The 18,139-nt window shown below is 41.1% G+C and overlaps 1 protein-coding gene across 4 annotated transcripts; it reads left to right on the forward strand.

Annotated features, from left to right (window-relative positions):
* The first annotated feature begins 270 nt into the window (after window positions 1-270).
* LOC142662730 (transmembrane protein 26-like) lies at window positions 271-15,171 on the forward strand. Of its 4 annotated transcripts, none has more exons than XM_075840952.1 (5): window positions 271-884; window positions 5,520-5,605; window positions 9,843-10,070; window positions 11,481-11,604; window positions 14,507-15,171. In XM_075840952.1, exons 3-5 carry the CDS (start codon window positions 9,880-9,882, stop codon window positions 15,095-15,097), a joined length of 906 nt encoding a protein of 301 aa, XP_075697067.1. In that variant the 5' UTR covers window positions 271-884; window positions 5,520-5,605; window positions 9,843-9,879; the 3' UTR covers window positions 15,098-15,171. The 4 variants fall into 4 exon arrangements, with proteins under 4 accessions (XP_075697067.1, XP_075697065.1, XP_075697066.1 ...); XM_075840950.1 differs by having other exon boundaries at window positions 9,859-10,070; XM_075840951.1 differs by having other exon boundaries at window positions 271-424; window positions 9,859-10,070.
* The last annotated feature ends 2,968 nt before the right edge of the window (window positions 15,172-18,139 follow it).

Raw genomic sequence — 18,139 nt, forward strand, 5'->3', positions numbered from 1 at the left:
CCCAAAGTCTTCTCTATAGGACTTCAAAAGCGCCAGAAAAAAAGCATGCACAAAATGACACCAAATGAAAAACGCCACTAAAAAAAAACACCTTAAAAAATGCATATTATATTTTAATAACACTAGTGGTTTTAGAAACTTTTTTGATGCAGTTTAAATTGCCAGAAAAATTCTGTGTGTAGGAGGCTTGATGTTTTCTGTTAACCTTGAGTGTGATAGTAAGACTATTCAACAAGGAACATCTGTTCAATCTGAAACCAGCCTGGGGAGGGGGAAAGTGTAAGCACATTGCTGGGGCGCTCTTTTCGCAGTGCAGACATTTAGTAACAAACAGATAAAGGAAACCTAGACAGGACTTGCCTGCTTGAAAAAGTTTAAGAAGAAGAATTAGAGTTGGAAGGATCTAGAGGGCTACGATCATTTGGTAAGTGGACAAAAATCTCATTTTTGATGGCGTCCGATGAAGGATTGCTTTGCGTGTACTCATAGACATCATAAACTTGTTATTAAGAAGCCTGAAGATGAAGAGAAGACGGGACATTCTGGAGAAGACTATTCATGGAGAATTTGATAATATAACAACAGTCTGACACATCTCATTTGGTAGAACTTTGCCAGAAATCTAACAACCCACCTCATCTGGAAAAAAGTTTTAGATCTTGTCTACTTTGAAATATTAATAGAACATTTTACTAAATGAACAGGAAGAGGCTTGATGACATGTGATCTCTCCAGCTTATTATCACGCTGCAGGGTGTGTTTTGTGCTGGAAATGTGTCTTTATTTGTTGGCTCCATTGACCCAGTGGGCTGGAGCATATTAACAATTGAAGTGCACTGAGGAAAAGTTAGAACCTGGAAACAGACCCTGCAGATCACCAGAAGGTAAGATTTACATTGACTTCTTTGTGCGATACAATTAGACATTTTGTTGCATCTATCGAATATACAGTATGTAGCAGAGTGAAGGATGGAAGAATGGATATGGGTATGTTCCCACACATAGGATACGTTGCAGATTTTCTGCAACAGAAAATCTGCAGCAGAATCTTAAAAAAAACACTGGTAAATCTGTCAAAGAAAGCAACCACCAGGTAGTGTGTTTTTGCTGCGCATATTGCTGTGGAAACGCTGTAGTTTTTACTTGCGGATTTAGTGTCAGGGATTGATTATAGCAAAATGCATGTGCACCTGCAGATTTCTAGCGGTTTTCACTACGTAGATACAGTACAAAACTCAACTTGCGTATTTTAGTACAGAATTTGTTTTCCCCATTCAAGTCTATGGGCCAAAAACACAGCATTTCTGCACAAATTACGCAGCATAAATTGACATGCTGCAGAATTGAAATTTGAACCGGAGAACACTTTCCGCATGACTTTTCTGTGTGTTTTTTTTATGCAGGAGGTAACTGAGATTTTTACTGTGATTTGGTGTGTTTTTCAATGCAATTGTGGTAAAAAAAATGCAACCGCATTGAAAAACGCACCAAATCGCAGTCAAAATGCAGGCAGTTTTTCAATTCGGTGTGAACTGCACCGCAACGTCTGAATGGAAGTAGTAGTCTTAACTGTGCCTACAGTACACATGATTTCGCACTATATCTGCAAAGTGCTGCAATTCTCCCTTATCTCTGATGCTTAGTTTGGTCTTTACTCCTGTTTAAGATCGCTGCCCTCATCCATGGCCCCATATGTGGGGAAAAAAACATTCCAGGGTAATTTGTAACGTGAACTGGTGCAGCGGCATAGGAGTAAGGGCCGTTGTAAAGGGATGAAGTGTTGCTGCTTGCTCCCCCTTAGATCCTGTTTTTGGGCAGTGCATCAAATACGCCTTTACTGTCTAAAGCCAAAATAAACAGACACTATTTGAGAGAAAAGTTATTTTCCTGAATAGCAATTGGCCGATCATGTATGAAAAATTTCAGAGCTAGGGTTTGTCAAGTGTAATCTCTATTCTTCTACTTTTTTTTTAATAACCATCCCAAGAAACATTCCATTCTTTTTAACCCTTAGTGACGGGTACATTTTAACAATCGTTTTGTGCAGGCATGAGACTGGAATTTTCGTTATGACTGCAGGGCTTCTATTATAAACTAAGTAACTGGTCCTCTAAATGGAATCCTAAAATACTAATACACACTTATGGATACACGCACACACACACACACACACATACAAATTACTGTGAAACAGTTGGTCCAAATTTATATTATTATTAATTGCTTAAGCAGGAGGTGGAGTTAGTTGATTTCTTTCACATTTCTCACCTTTTTCATCATTTCATTATCACGCATATGTGTATTGTCACGATCTGTGGGTATGTGGACCCACTGGGCCGTACTACTGTAGCGGGATAGCAGCTGGCCAACAGAGTGCCAAGTCAATATATAAATAGTCCAAGCACAAGGGTACCTGTAGTGGTTCAGACAGTAACAATGACTAGGCACAGATGGGACCTTGGCAGCAGACACCAGGCGTGGTGTAACACAGCAGGTGGAACCGGTGACTCCAACAGGTTTAAGGCACAGGAACAAATAGCACGGGATACAGGGCACAGATAGCAGGGCACGGGAAACAACGGGAACAGGATAACACTAAGGGACCATTTGCAAGACTAACATAGGAAAACATAACAACGCTCAGGCAATGAGCAAAGGGGCAGGACCCTTCTTATAGTCCAGGGTGATCATGGGCTAATTAGTAATAATTCCCATGTGTGTGCTGGCCCTTTAAGCCCGGGCATGAGCGTGCACGCACATCCTACAGGACACAGCGGACCGGAGCGGAAGTGAGCGCTGGCATCTCCTGGGGAGGAGATGCGAGCCAGCGCTCATAGATCCATGGCTGCGGCTGCCGGGGGGTAAGTAATACCGACAGTCCGCTGCCATGGATGCTACATGTATAATGCATTTCACTAATTAATTTTCTATTCTAACTATCCAGAAATGGCCCCTTAGACTACCCGTACTTCACAGAGTATACAGATAAGGTGCATAGACCATGAGATGTTGGACATTCTTGGATGGGTCACAGTAGCCATTTCATCTACTCATCCACACATCCTTATTGAGTTTATTGAAAGTACATACACATATACTCGTATCTATCTGAATAAATGACAACAGCCGGCCAGAGATGCATCATAATACAAAGACCACCCAAAGTAATCCACAGTGAAATCACTCTCAGAGCATTGACTCTTCTTTACGAGTGGTGTTCAATCTACTAGGGTGTATCTGTGGGACCCTCTTCTCAAAGATGATGTCCTCCACCCAACTCTCAAACGAAGCGGAGGGGTCTTCAGGAGAGGCAGCTAGTTGAGCTGGGCTGTGAGATGATCAAATCAGTAGCTGTTATGTCATAATACCTAGGGAATGGAGGTATCCACATCTTTAATGCAACAAGAAATACAACACATTAATAATTTCCAGGCAATTAAGAGCACTAAAATCAGTCCCATCACTACCACCATGGGTTTTAGCAAGTCAGAAAGCATATTATTAAACTAAACACCAATAGATCTTATCCAAGAAAGGGAATTCCATCCCTCCTTGGATATATCTCTAGCTTTTTGCTGCAATTCCTTTACCTGTGTGCCTCTATGGGGTTATGTCAGCCCAAACCAGCGTTCTTGACCTATAACAGCACAAGGTACACCCTCTAATGTTAACAGATAATAAAGAGCCATTATATTTTAGAGTAACTTTTCTAACTTGGTCAACTTTTCATTGATAGTATTGATAGAACTGGTCATCTCATTAATTGTCCCATCCATGATACTAACATATTTGTTTCACCTATTTGCTAATTTAATTCCCCAGCCTGTCCAGGAGGGGAACCACATTCAGGCTTTATCTGCCTTTGTGAACTACGCTCCTTTGTATCTAGCTAACCCAGGATGTATCTCAAGAACATCAGTGAGTGAGATGTTTGAGCATTGTCTGATGGCTGGTACGATGCTTCCTATTGAACAGTAACCCCATGCTGCCATAGTAAGCTTTGAGTAGGTTCTGTTATTATAAATATAATATAAATCATGTCTCAATACCCTAGGAATTATCTTACCATGATTCCCCAACCAACGCTGAAACCATACCATTCTGTTGTGCTCTTTAGTATTAGGGTATGTTCACACGCACTAATTACTGACGTAATTCGGGCGTTTTTGCCCCGAATTACGTCCGAAAATAGCGTCTCAATAGCGTTGACAAACATCTGCCCATTGAAAGCAATGGGCAGATGTTTGTCTGTTCACACGAGGCGTATATTTACGCGCCGCTGTCAAATGACGGCGCTTAAATAGACGCCCGCGTCAAAGAAGTGACCTGTCACTTCTTGGGGCGTAATTGGAGCCGTTAGTCATTGACTCCAATGAATAGCAGCGCCAATTACGTCCGTAATGGACGCGGCGTTCAAGCGCCTGCACATGCCGTTACGGCTGAAATTACGGGGATGTTTTCAGGCGGAAACATCCCCGTAATTTCAGCCGTTACGGACGCTGTCGTGTGAACATACCCTTAGGGTATGTGCACACGATAACTGCATTTACGTCTGAAATTACAGAGCTGTTTTCAGGAGAAAACAGCTCCTGAATTTCAGACGTAATTGCTCGTACTCGCGTTTTGCGGGGGCGTCCATTTCGGACGTAATTTGGAGCTGTTCTTCATTGGATTCAATGAAAAACGGCTCCAATTACGTCCCAAGAAGTGTCCTGCACTTCTTTGACGAGGCTGTTATTTTACGCGCCGTCTTTTGACAGCGACGCGTAAAATGACAGGTCGTCGGCACAGTACGTCGGCAAACCCATTGCAATGAATGGGCAGATGTTTGCCGACGTATTGGTGCCATGTTTTCAGGCGTAATTCGAGACGTAAAACGCCTCCATTACGCCTGAAAATAGGTTGTGTGAACGCAGCCTTAGAGTCCCATTCTTCACCGTCTCCTCTCTTAGGACAAGAACAGCCGGGGCCACAAGACACTTTCAAAGATGCACACCGACGCTGATGATTAGAATTACCATGTACCATGTCACGTGTTGTTCCTTTATACGCCATGCTAAATATTTGTGTGGTATTTTTACAATAGTTTTTTCCCACATATACCATAGGCAAATATATTGTGCATACCTTTACTTGGCTATGTGGTTTACATACATGGGTCCTACACAGAAAGTTGGTGGTGTAAGTATGTTCTGCGGTCTAAGACAGTATTCTGTTCCATTGGAAGTCAATAAGCTCCTTCGGGCACCCATAGTATCCATTGGGCGCCAGTAGTTTCCGTTGGGCAACAGATCCGGATATGAGTCATTTTTTTTATTATAAACAAAAAACATGATGTAAGTGTGAATACAGCCTTATACAGGCAGTGTATGCCACTATTATGTTTGCACTGGATTCTTGCAAAATATATAAGTGATTTAGGTCTTACATTTTCTTCTGAAGTGTTGAGCTACAGACTTTGGGAGAGGCAGACTGTTATCGGGCAAACGAGTAATTCTGTTATTCTGGGCTCAATTTAGGTTTTTCATGGAAGATTGTGAGAAGTTTTGACGATTTAGAAAGAAGCTCGGTTTCATTCTGGTTTGCCAGGTTTAAATATTTGGAGGTATGTATATAATATGCCAAATATTTTATACTGGAGGATTCATGCATGTGTGCCCGGATCAGGATTGGATATGAGCCATAGAAGGAGTGTTTGGGGTAGTGTTATGTTTATGGTTACCACAAGCATATAGCAGTTGGTGTATTACGCTCACACCTTCTAGCTGTGCATGAAATTAGGTCGCAATTAAAAAACCGTGCAAACATTAAAGAACAAGTGAAGTGGATCAAGGCATAGAATAAACTTGTGGACCTTGCAGATTCGTGGACTTCAGGTAACTTTTTTAGGCTCTGTTCACATGTTCACATCTGTGCTATAATTTCCGTTATTCTGTTCCCCCAAATGAAAAGAATAATGGGAAACACGGAAGTGCCAGATGCGTAGAATGACAGAAATGAACAGTGTCCAACACAAGCCATTGACTTTAATGGGTACGTTAGGTTTCCGTCATTTTGCAGGACAAAATAGCGCTGCATGCTGCCCTAATTTGTCCAGCAAAAATTACCGAATCTGCAAAGGACGCCGCAAACGTATCCTCCGACGCAGATGTGAACAGACCCTAAATCAACTTTCATTAAAATTTTATAGGTTATTTTTCCAAGCACTATAAGGCTGGGTTCACAAGACCTATTTTCAGGCATAAACGAGGCGTATTATGCCTCGATTTATGCCTGAAAATACGGCTCCAATACGTCGGCAAACATCTGCCCATTCATTTGAATGGGTTTGCCGACGTACTGTGCCGATGACCTGTAATTTACGCGTCGTCGTTTGACAGCTGTCAAACGACGACGCGTAAAATGACTGCCTCGTCAAAGAAGTGCAGGACACTTATATACATTATATGCAGGACACTTCTTTGGACGTAATTTGAGCCGTTTTTCATTGAATTCAATGAAGAACAGCTCTAAATTACGGCCGTCAATGACGCCTCGCAAAATGCGAGGACGAGCAATTACGTCTGAAATTACGGAGCTGTTTTCTCCTGAAAACAGCTCCGTAATTTCAGCCGTATCGGACGCTGCCGTGTGCACATACCCTTAGAGTTTAGGGTATGTTCACACGCTTAAACAAAACGTCTGAAAATACAGAGCTGTTTTCAAGGGAAAACTGCTCCTGATTTTGAGACGTCTTTTGTGCCACTCGCGATTTTCATGGCGTTTTTTACGGCCGTTTTTGTAGCTTTTTTCAATGGATCAATGGAGTCAATGAAAAACGCCTCCAAAAACGTCCCAAGAAGTGTCCTGCACTTCTTTTGACGAGCCGTAAAATTAAGGCTCGTGGGAACAGAACACCGTAATTCCCATTGAAAGCAATGGGCAGATGTTTGTAGGCGTATTAGGGGCGTTTTTTTCAGGTGTAATTCGAGGCGTAAAACGCCCGAATTACGTCTGAAAACACTGCGTGTGAACATACCCTTAGGGTATGTGCACACGATAACTGCAATTACGTCTGAAATTACGGGGCTGTTTTCAGGAGAAAACAGCTCCTGAATTTCAGACGTAATTGCATGTACTCGCGTTTTGCGGGGCGTCTTTTACGGACGTAATTTGGAGCAGTTCTTCATTGGAGTCAATGAAAAACGGCTCCAATTACGTCCCAAGAAGTGTCCTGCACTTCTTTGACGAGGCTGTTATTTTACGCGCCGTCTTTTGACAGCGACGCGTAAAATGACAGGTCGTCGGCACAGAACATCGTAAAGCCCATTGAAAGTAATGGGCAGATGTTTGCCGACGTAATGGAGCTGTTTTTTCAGATGTAATTCGAGGCGTAAAACGCCTCCATTACGTCTGAAAATAGGTCGTGTGAACCCAGCCTTAGAAGCACATTCCATCTCTGGGCAGTGTCGAAGAGGTGGGTCTCCCATCTATCAGAAGTTTATGGGATATCCCGTGGATATGCCATAAATGTTTAAAATGGGAAATCTCTTTTAACAACTAATGTGCACTGTCATTTCCTTGGCACCAATATTTTGCACAATACAATCTATCTGCTTAATTTGTCAGCACATACCATAGACAATGCCATGCAACATCCCTAAATGCAGACGTCGCAAATAGAGGTATGCGAAAAATAATCCCCTTGATTACTACCAGACGTAGGACTTTTTTAAACAAGGTGCTTGTTTCCGGCCAAAAATAAACAAGAGTCTGCCAATTACATCACTGTGTGACCTGCCTTTGGGAAAAGCTGTTAACCCCTTGCCGCCGCTGCGATTTTTAGTTTTTACATTTTTGTTTTTTCCTCCCTGCACTCCAAAAGCCATAACTTTTTTATTTTTCAGTCGATATAGCCGTATAAGGGCTTGTTTTTTTCAGGACGAGTTGTAGTTATTGATGGCACCATTTATTGTACCATATAATGAACTTGGAAATTGGAAAAAAAACAAAACTTTGTGGAGTGGAATGGGAAAAAATAGATTTATCTTTGCTTTTCTTTTTGTTTTTCCGTCGTTCACTTTGCCGTAAAAACAACAGGCGGATCAATACAATTATGATGATACACAATTGATATATTTTTTTATGTTTTAGTAGAAAAACTAAAAAAAACTGTTGGCATATTCTGAGAGCCATAACTTTATCTTTCTGTCAATGGAGCTGTGCGAGGGCTTTTTTCTTTGCGGGATGAGCTGCAGTTTTTATTGGTGCCATTTTGGGATATGTGATATTTTTCGATCATTTTTTATAAAAAATTTTGTGTGAGATGAGGTGACCAAAAAACAGCAATTCTGGGGTTTCTCTTTGTCTTAGACCGTTCACCGTGCAGATTAAATAATGTTATATTGTAATAGTTCAGACCTTTACAGACACGGCAATACCAATTATGTTTATTATTTTTTTTGCATTACTTTAACGGAAAATGGAAAAAGTATTTTTTTCACATTTTTTATATTTGGAAATAATTATTTGCATTTGCTTGCACAATATACTGCAATACTTGTGATTTTTATGGATTTATATTAAGCCCTGCCTCTGCACAAAGATGGCAGACATGGGAATGTTCATTAGGCCCTCATGCTGAGATGACAATTATTGGCACCGCGTGATCGCGTCACAGGGGGGCAATGAGCTGACGGAGAGGCCTGCCCCCTCTAACGGCTTAGATGCTGCGGTTTCTATCGATTGCGCCATCTAAGTAATTAAATGGCCAGGATCGGAGTTAGCTCTGATCGCGGCGGTTGCAGTGAGGTGTCGGCTGTAACATACATCATACATACAGCCGACACCCGCTGAGCATGGAGTAGGCTCAGGCCATGAGTCCGCTCCGTACCTTTCTGGCTATGACGTAACTGTAAGCCAAATGTCAGGGAGGGGTTAAATTCAGGAAAATTAATTATCATACTCTCCTTCTGCAGTCAGAAATTTGAGCTGGAGCAAAGCGCAAGCCATCCAGGAGAGATCAACAACACCTCTAAAACTACTTAGCTTAGGGGTTAATTCCTAATATTCCTGGTGTTCTAAGGGTCACTTAAAGTGAATGTCCACCCTTGAACACAATCATTTCAGATGTTGTTTTTTTCATCCATATAGTTTAAAAATTGAGTGATTATTGAATTCCTTAATATATAATTATAGTGGTCGCGACTCAATTTTTATGATACAGAGCTCCAAATCCTCAGCATAGATAACATGATGACTACCTGCAGCCACCACTAGAGGGGTTATCAGCGTTCTTAAAATTTCTTACTAATGACTGCAAATGTCTTGAAATAAAAAAAACAAGTAGTACTCACCGATCCTTTTCCCTGGTGGTCTAGCACTGTCGCTCCGGTGGACCTCCTGGTGATTATTTACATGCGGACATTCCTGCATGATGCCAGAAATAGATTCGTCACCGCTGAGCACTCTGGCTGCAGGGACCACATGCTGCCCGCATGTAGACAATCACTCAGAGAGCAGCCGGAGCGTCAGTGCTGGATTGACGCTGTAAAAAATAGGTGAGTACTGCTTGTTTTTTTATTTCAGGGCGTTCGCTCCATTAGTAAGAATTTTTTAAGAGTCCGAATAACCCCTTTAAATGCATACTGTTATACATTGAACTCAATATTAACACAGGTCTCCAATAATGTCAAGCTGAATGCTGATGCTTGCAGATAGAAACATGACTCCCAAGTAAAGTGTAAATTCTTCTCATATCTTATGCTATAATAATTGCCTCTAGCACAGATATTATTCACATTATATGTATTATAGTACCACTTATGGAAGATTATATATATATATATATACTGGATGTACAGCTTTGTTTTTTCATAGATTACAAGTAAAATTAGAGGAATGAAGTGTTTGAAGATACTGGCAGCCATCTTCAGTCGTTTATTATTCGCCCTACATGGAGCAATCATGGTTATTCTAGTAATAATATACATGGAAGATAATACCTACTGGATTCTTAGCATCGGAATTCTTCTCTTGTTCCTTGAGATAATTGTGACACTGAAGATGACGAAAAATGGAGAATGGAAATGGTAATAAAGACCACAGGAAACGTGAATTTATGTATAAGCACGGGGTTCTTGTTATAAAGACAGATTCAATTTATTTTTACTATAGATATTTTATACAGTCCATGTCACCAAGAATTAAATGCAATTAGGATTAATTTCTCACGATGGTATCGTCAAAATTTTGTCCAAAATTCAATTCTCTATCAAGCCTGTAGCATGTAGCAAGCGGACGGCTCTCAAAACATCTGTGTGCCTCCGTGTACAATCAGAGGAACAAGAAGGTACAATATGGGGCCATTGCAGGCTAGGGGCACCACATTCAGGGTCTGTGTGATACAGATCCCAAAGAAGGCATAGAAGTCATACATGGTTTCGGCTGGATATCACTCGTATTAGGTCCCCCACACATAACAGATAGACAACTCCATCAAATATCAATATCCAAAGCACAGAAGAAAAAAGTTAAATGCTGTCACTATCTAAAAATATTAAATTTTATTAGCTAACATACAAAACTGACAAAACACTATAAAAACATTGATTAGCAGAGAGGACTCCAGTGCAAAATCACACTGATAGATAGACAATGGCTAGTGAAGGTCAAGTCCGTATTGTTAACATACATATCATATAAGACCTAGTGTATATCTAGGTGTAAGTAAACCCTTAGCGTGAACTTAGTTATCTATCCCCAACAAAGAGTAATATGTGTCAAAGACGTTTTAGCGATTAAGAGGTAGAAAATTACTAAAAGTATGCCTTACCCATGGCTTATAGGTGTGCTCCCGACACGCGTTTTGCGTGGATAGCTTCTTCAGGGGATGCATTATGTCCTAAAACAACCCTTCTTTCATATGTAGTGCGAGGAACAGGTGTGTGAGATTTGGGGACATTGCTGATGATCCCAATGTGCATGCGCCAGAGATATACTTAAATAGTGATAGCATTTGAGTCTTTCTTTTTTTTCTTCTGTGCTTTGGATACAGAATGCCATATGTAGGGAATTATACATATAAGCTAAAGGCTATGTACACCTTTTGAAGTAGTTTTAAAAAAATAAAAAATAAAAATGTGTATCAGTGTATGTTGGTGCAAGTTTTTAATTACTTTTTATTAAAGATTATTTTTACTTTTAGAGATACAGCTGCTTTGTATCCTGTATACAGAGCCGCTGTATCTAGTGCTAAATCCTGTATCCATCAGGTTAGTGGAACTGATGGGTTCAGTGTCAGCGGGTCCTGCGTGATCGAGCGCTTACCGATCACATGTAAGTTCATAACTTAAATGTGATCGATAACAGATGGATCCTATTTTTCCATTTCTAATTGTGGTGTATTTAAAAACTATAAAAAAAAAATATTTACATTTTTGAATTTGAAACAAATTTTTAATTTATATTCCTGTACTAAACTATTCTCTGTGTTATTATAGGTTTTCTCCAATGGTGTTTCTATATTTATGTACCATTATTCCTTCTATCTTTGTCATGGAACTCAATAACCTAGAATATAAAAGGAATCTAACCAACCTATCAAATGCAGAATGCACCGAAAGTGTACGTATCTCATTTAAAACATGCATTCGAAGATGAAATAAATATAGATCAGTATATGCAGGTATATATTGCTGTCTATTAACATAACAATTGTTCTTACAGTACAACTAATAATGGACAACTCTCATAACTGTCTATTTCCGCACAGGCTCTATGAGCTCTTCCCGTAGTGATCAAACAGAGCACCAAATAAGCGATATGCCGACCATAGTAAGAACTATGAAGCTGTTCAAGCACAGTCATCTATTTCCTTGCCATGCACTGATCTCTATGATCAGTGCAGGAAGGGAACAGGAAGCTGAACGATCAGTGTTCAGCTTCCTGTTACAGGAAACAATGCAGGAGCCTGGATGGGTGAGTAAACCACTTTGCGCCAGGAAAAAATTTGTGATACCTTCTTGTGTTGGATTGCACGCCACACTTTTAAACATTAAACCTTTATAAGAGCGTAGTAAGCATCACACATCATATAATCAAATTAAAAATATACATTTTATTATTCAATAGTCAAAAAAGAATACACACAAATACGTAATCATAGAGAAAGGATGAGTCACACAGTCACTGACCAGACCCAGTATGGGCAAACAAGTTAGTATACAAGGTATAGAAATGTATCAATGGAACAATGTCCACTGTACCCAGCAGCAGGCAATGGCAGGGACAATACAAAACTATAGCAGTAGTATGCAGATCCCTAACAGGATAATATTTGTAAAAATTCAGTATTTGTTTTAAATAAACCAAACTTGGTTTTTTTACGTTACATATAAAAGGTTGCTTATCCATTCAAGGTGTTTAAATGGTCGACTGGTGCCTTCCCGACACGCGTTTCAGCTTGTCAAGCCTTCACATTCACTTCATGGCATTACAAATGAAGTAGAAGAAAAAACGCAGCACTCCAAGTTAAGAAATAAAAAAAAAAGTGACTATTCACCAGAACATGTGCAATGCGTCAACCTCAATGAGGTCTTTGGTATTACACGTGGTGATCATAGGCTTGTATGCAGCTGCTCAACCATGGAAACCCATTTCATGAAGCTCCCAACGTACAGTTCTTGTTCATATGTCACTCTGTAGTGAGTGATGCAACAGAGGATGGGTGATTATTACGCACCACGTTTCAGCCCCCGGTGGCCTTGCTTTGAGTTTGTGTGGTCTACCGGCTTCGTGGCTGAGCTGTTGTTACTGCTAGATGCTTTCACTTCACAATATTATCACTTACAGGTTACAGAGGCAGATCTAGCAGATCAGAAATTTTACAAATTGACGTGTGGAAAAGGTGGCATCCTATCACAATTTAAAGTCACTAAGCTCTTTAGTATGACCCATACTACTATTAATGTTTGTCTATGGAGATTGTCTTACTGTGTGCTTGATTTTATGCACCGGTTTGTAAAGGGTGTAGCTGAAACACCTAATCTCAATAATTAGGTGTGGTGTCCACATACTTTCGGCCACATAGTGTATTACATGGTCAGCCATTCATTTCAATGGCCACTGTGCAATACTACATTTCCCTTGCAGCAGTTGCTGGTGATTTAAAGGATAACTAAACTTTTTAAAAACTTTTGACATTTCATTGTGACATGTCAGAAGTTTTGATTGGTAGGGGTCCGAGCACAGAGACCCCCACTGATCGCTAAACCGAAAAGGGAAAAGCGCTCGGATGAGCACGGTAACGCGAGTTGTGTACAGACTCATAGACTTTCTATTGAACCCGTACACCACTCACTCGGCTTTCTGAAAAAAGCAGAGCAGAAACTAAGCAGCAAAGCGCTCACTCGATCACTTCTGCAGCTTCGTTTTAACGATCGGTGGGGATCTCAGTGCTCGGACTTCCACTGGTCAGAACTTCTGACATGTCAGAAGATTTTTAAAAGTTTAGTTAACCCGTTAAGCTTTCCCTGGCAATAACAGCTCATTGCTGGGGTTTATGAATCGGGACCCACAGTGATCAACCAATCACTGGGCTGGCTTCTACTTGAAAAGGGGTTGTCTTCATGAGACTAAAACTAGCAGTGTTTTAAAGATATTCAGAAAAGTTTCTTTAAATGAAAAATCTTGTCAGTTCATATTAGGCAATGTTTATGGTTGAGATCAAGCCACTAATACCCTCAGGGCTTCTGAATTAAAGGGGCTGTCCAGGATCAACAAAAAACAGACCAACGGGGAAAATTACGTAAAATAATAAATAAGCATTAATTCCCTGTTAAATCCCCAGCCGCTCCAGCGCTGTAGCGCCGAGGCTCGCCGCCAGTCTTTGATTACTGTGCTGCAACGATGACGTCACTTCGACACACCTGGCCACGGAAGTAACTGAGGCTAGTGGTTGGCTGCAGCTGTCACGTGTGTCAATGTGACATCATTGCTGTAGCTGCAGCGGCTGGGAGATTTAACAGGTAAGTAATGCGTATTTTATTATTTTATGGCATTCCTCCCCCTTGGACCGTGTCTGTTGATCCCAGACAACCCCTTTAACAATAAAAAATGAAGTCTCCTGGTGGAAGGTGCAGTCTTAGGCCCTGTTCACACTGAGTTTTTTTGCGCTGATTTTGATGCGGAAACTGTGTCGGAATCAGCGCCAAAAAATGCCAGAAACTGCCACGCATTGATTTCAATGGGTGGTGGATGCTCTTTCTTCCCGCGGTTCTGTCTCTGACCTCGCATTAAAATCAATGGGAGGTAGAGAAAACATTTTTTGCCCACGAAAAACGCTGCGAAAACCGCGGCAAGAAAGTGCAAGCAGGTCAAAAATCTTCCAGGCAGATTTTTCCTGCCTGCAAAATACTCTATGTGAACAGGGCCTTAGAAGCTGTTACTGGCTATTGCATAAGTATATTTGTATTACGTATTTGCTTTGTTTTCCTAAATAAAAATGCATGTTATTATCTCTTGCCAGCTTTACCATGAAATCTCCACAGATGTGCAAAGTGCAGAGGAGTTAACAATCTTGGTGTTGATTATAGGACGTTGGCTGATGCCAAGAGGTAAAATGAACCGGGACCAGCTCGCTCAGCTACTTCTGACGTACCTAGCTTTAGGTGCAGATATTCTAGATATTTTAGAACTAATGAAGGAGCCATCAGTGAAAACCAACAGGACTATAACTGTTGTGGGACTGTGTCTGTTCACTTGGGCGGTTATGCAATTCACATTAGTGCTCACCCAAACTTTACCCACTTCATCTTCGCATACAGAGGTCGATCAGCAGACTCATTCATCATCTGGAGTAAAGAATTGCATACTGTCTTTATGTTGTACCAGTGAGGTTTGGAGTATCATGGTCACGGTGGGAATGCAGGACGGACCCTTTCTTATTTACCGCTTGTACTTGGTAACTAGAGAGGGAGTGTTTAATGACTCCATGACTTTCTTTATATGCAAAAACATTTTATCAGTTATAATACAAGTTTACAGGGTTGTTGTGTATCTTTGCAACGAACATTGCAAAAGAAATAAATGTAAACAATCTCATATAAATTTAGAATAAGTTTTTTTTTAAAAATGTGTAAAAATTATAAGAATGTATTTAGTAATGTATTAAAAAAATTATAATAAAATAAAGAGTCTTCAGTTTATACCCTGCTACCATTTGTAAAACAGGAAAAAATGGAAAAGATGTATCTGCTGTAATAATCGATACTATAGTGTTTGCTCGTATTTGGAATTGTTTTCTCAATGCTCCATTCACACTTACGTTAGTTTTCATCCTGTCAGGTTTCCAATGCTCTATGATAAGCAGAATAGCGAATAACCGAAACCTGGAGGAGACATTAGAAGTCATTGGGATCCATTACACAAAATATCATACTGGTTCTGACATATCTATCATGGCTCCTCTAAGAAGAGAACACCTGTGTGTACAAAAACTTAAAAGGGGTAGTCTGCTTTTGGACAATTCCTTTTTGTTAGAAGAGTCCCTGGACAATAAGTTGATCACATGATGTTTGTTACAGACAAGTTGGACTATCTGGGCTGCTAAAAGACTTAGCTTAGGCTTAGCGCTGGGGTGTGGAGTCTAAGGGTATGTTCACACGCAGTAGCAAATTACGTCTGAAATTACGGAGCGGTTTTCAGGCCGAAAACAGCTCCTGAATTTCAGACGTTTTTGCAAGTACTCGCGTTTTTCGCGTCGTCTTTTACGGACGTTATTGGAGCTGTTTTTCAATGGAGTCAATGAAAAACGGCTCCAAAAATGTCCCAAGAAGTGACATACACTTCTTTGAAGCGGGCGTATTTTTACGCGCTGTCTTTTGACAGCGACGCATAAAATTACACCTCGTGGGAACAGAACATCGTAAAAACCATTGCAAGCAATGGGCAGATGTTTGCAGACGTAATGGAGCCGTCTTTTCACGCGTAATTCGAGGCGTAAAACGCCCGAGTTACGTCTGAAAATAGGCCGTGTGGACATACCCTAAGAGCGGCCTTGTCTTCCCCCCTAACCCTGTTGGGGAGGTATGGACTTTACTTCAAGGTATCCTCCAGGTCATACAGCTAGCCAAAATGGCATTAAAAATGTTTGCGAATTGGCTAATAGGAGCACTGAAATAATACACGAGACTAAAAATTATAAGTTCATCATATTCATGATGGGAGCGCTACCCCGCCTCTCTCCGCCCCTACAGGCTGGTGATTGACAGGCTGCTGTGTATACATGTATACACAGCAGCCTGTCAGTCACCGCAGAGAAGTGCTCCCCTCATGAATACACCCGTGTACAGTCCAGTGTATTCTTTCCGTTTTGGCCAATAGGAGTACTGACCTGTAGCTGTAATATGCTGCATATTAGGCTGACAGATCTGCTTTAATTTAGGACATGCATGCCCAGACCAGTGGATGGCAGCACAGAGGAACAGCCATGGACTATGAAGATATGAAGAATTCTCAAATAAGGTGCGACCACACACAGCAGAAATTCCACTGCGTTTTCACAAGTGAAATTGACATGCTGCATATTGAGAATACGCACTGTAGGTCAATTTGTGGTTTTTTTTTTCGTGGCATTAATCATGACAGCAGAACATATCCAAATTCAGGGTATGTGCACACGTACTGTTTTCAGGCGTAATTCGGGCCGTTTATGTCTCGAAAAACGCCTGAAAAAACGGAGGCAGAAAACCTACAAACATCTGCTCATTGATTTCAATGGGAAATACTGCACTCTGTTCCGACGGGCCATTTTTTTTCAAAAAAGGGCACGTAAAAAGACACCCACGAAAAATAAGTGCATGTCACTTCTTGAGATGTTTTTGGAGCCGTTTTTCATTGACTCTATAGATTGTGCTAGTGCTATACAGTAAGGGTATGTTCACACAGCCTATTTACGGACGTAAATCGGGCGTTTTTGCCCCGAATTACGCCCGAAAATAGCGCCTCAATAGCGCTGACAAACATCTGCCCATTGAAAGCAATGGGCAGACGTTTGTCTGTTCACACGAGGCGTATATTTACGCGCCGCTGTCAAATGACGGCGCGTAAATAGACGCCCGCGTAGAAGAAGTGACCTGTCACTTCTTTGGCCGTAATTGGAGCCGCTATTCATTGACTCCAATGAATAGCAGCGCTAATTACGGCCGTAATTGACGCGGCGTTCAAGCGCCTGCACATGCCGGTACGGCTGAAATTACGGGGATGTTTTCAGGCTGAAACATCCCCGTAAATTCAGCCGTTACGGACCCCCGCCGTGTGAACATACCCTAAAACTCTGCTGCGCTTGAAAACAGTTAGGGTATGTTCACACGGCTTATTTTCGGCCGTTTTTCGGGCCGAAAAATCGGAAGCAGGACGCCTCCAAACATCTGCCCATTAATTGCAATGTTCCGAGGGCCCGTTTTTTTACGCGGCCGTTTTGAAAAACGCTCATGTAAAAAAATGGCCACGAAAAAGAAGTGCATGTCACTTCTTGAGCCGTTTTTCATTGACTCTATAGAAAAACAGCTCCAAAAATGGCCATAAAAAAACGCTGCGAAAAATGTGAGTTGCTAAAAAAACGGCTAAAAATCAGGAGCTGTTTTCCCTTGAAAACAGCTCCGTATTTTCAGATGTTTTTGGTTAAAGGGAATGTGTCGCTAGAATTTATTTTTTTTCTTCAGTAAAACAATTAGTATTTAAGCAATTAAACATTGTTTTAATTATTTTAATTTTTCACAAGTCAGGAAATATTATAAATTAGATTCTAATTTATAACATTTCCATGTGCTGGCCACTATAGGGAGCAGATCCCAAAATTGCAGCATGGTCACTGTGGTAAAGCAACCTCATTGATTTATGCTGCAAATTTGGGGTGGACACACTCTCTAGTGTCCTCACACAATCCCCCCTCCCTTCTTCTGGCTAGTGCCAGGAGAAGGAGGGGTTTGAATGTCTTCAAACCTCCTACACTGTGTGCTGCCATTTTCAGAGCGACTGCACAGTGGTAGGAGGATTAGATACAGGGCTCAGCAGACAGTATCACACGAACATAAATTACCTGCTCCTGTCGCCACCACCGCTGGTCTACGCTCCTCTTCCTTGCGCCTTCACTTCGTTG

The sequence above is a fragment of the Rhinoderma darwinii genome, chromosome 10 (genome assembly GCF_050947455.1).
Source record: "Rhinoderma darwinii isolate aRhiDar2 chromosome 10, aRhiDar2.hap1, whole genome shotgun sequence".
Taxonomy (NCBI): domain Eukaryota; kingdom Metazoa; phylum Chordata; class Amphibia; order Anura; family Rhinodermatidae; genus Rhinoderma; species Rhinoderma darwinii.

Excerpts from the sequence above, each read along its gene's own strand:
- LOC142662730 (XM_075840952.1), top strand. The coding sequence starts at position 9,880 with ATGAAGTGTTTGAAGATACTGGCAGCCATCTTCAGTCGTTTATTATTC. Across the intron at positions 10,071-11,480 it reads AAAAATGGAGAATGGAAATG|GTTTTCTCCAATGGTGTTTC; the intron begins GTAATAAAGACC and ends GTGTTATTATAG. Across the intron at positions 11,605-14,506 it reads ATGCAGAATGCACCGAAAGT|CTTTACCATGAAATCTCCAC; the intron begins GTACGTATCTCA and ends ATCTCTTGCCAG.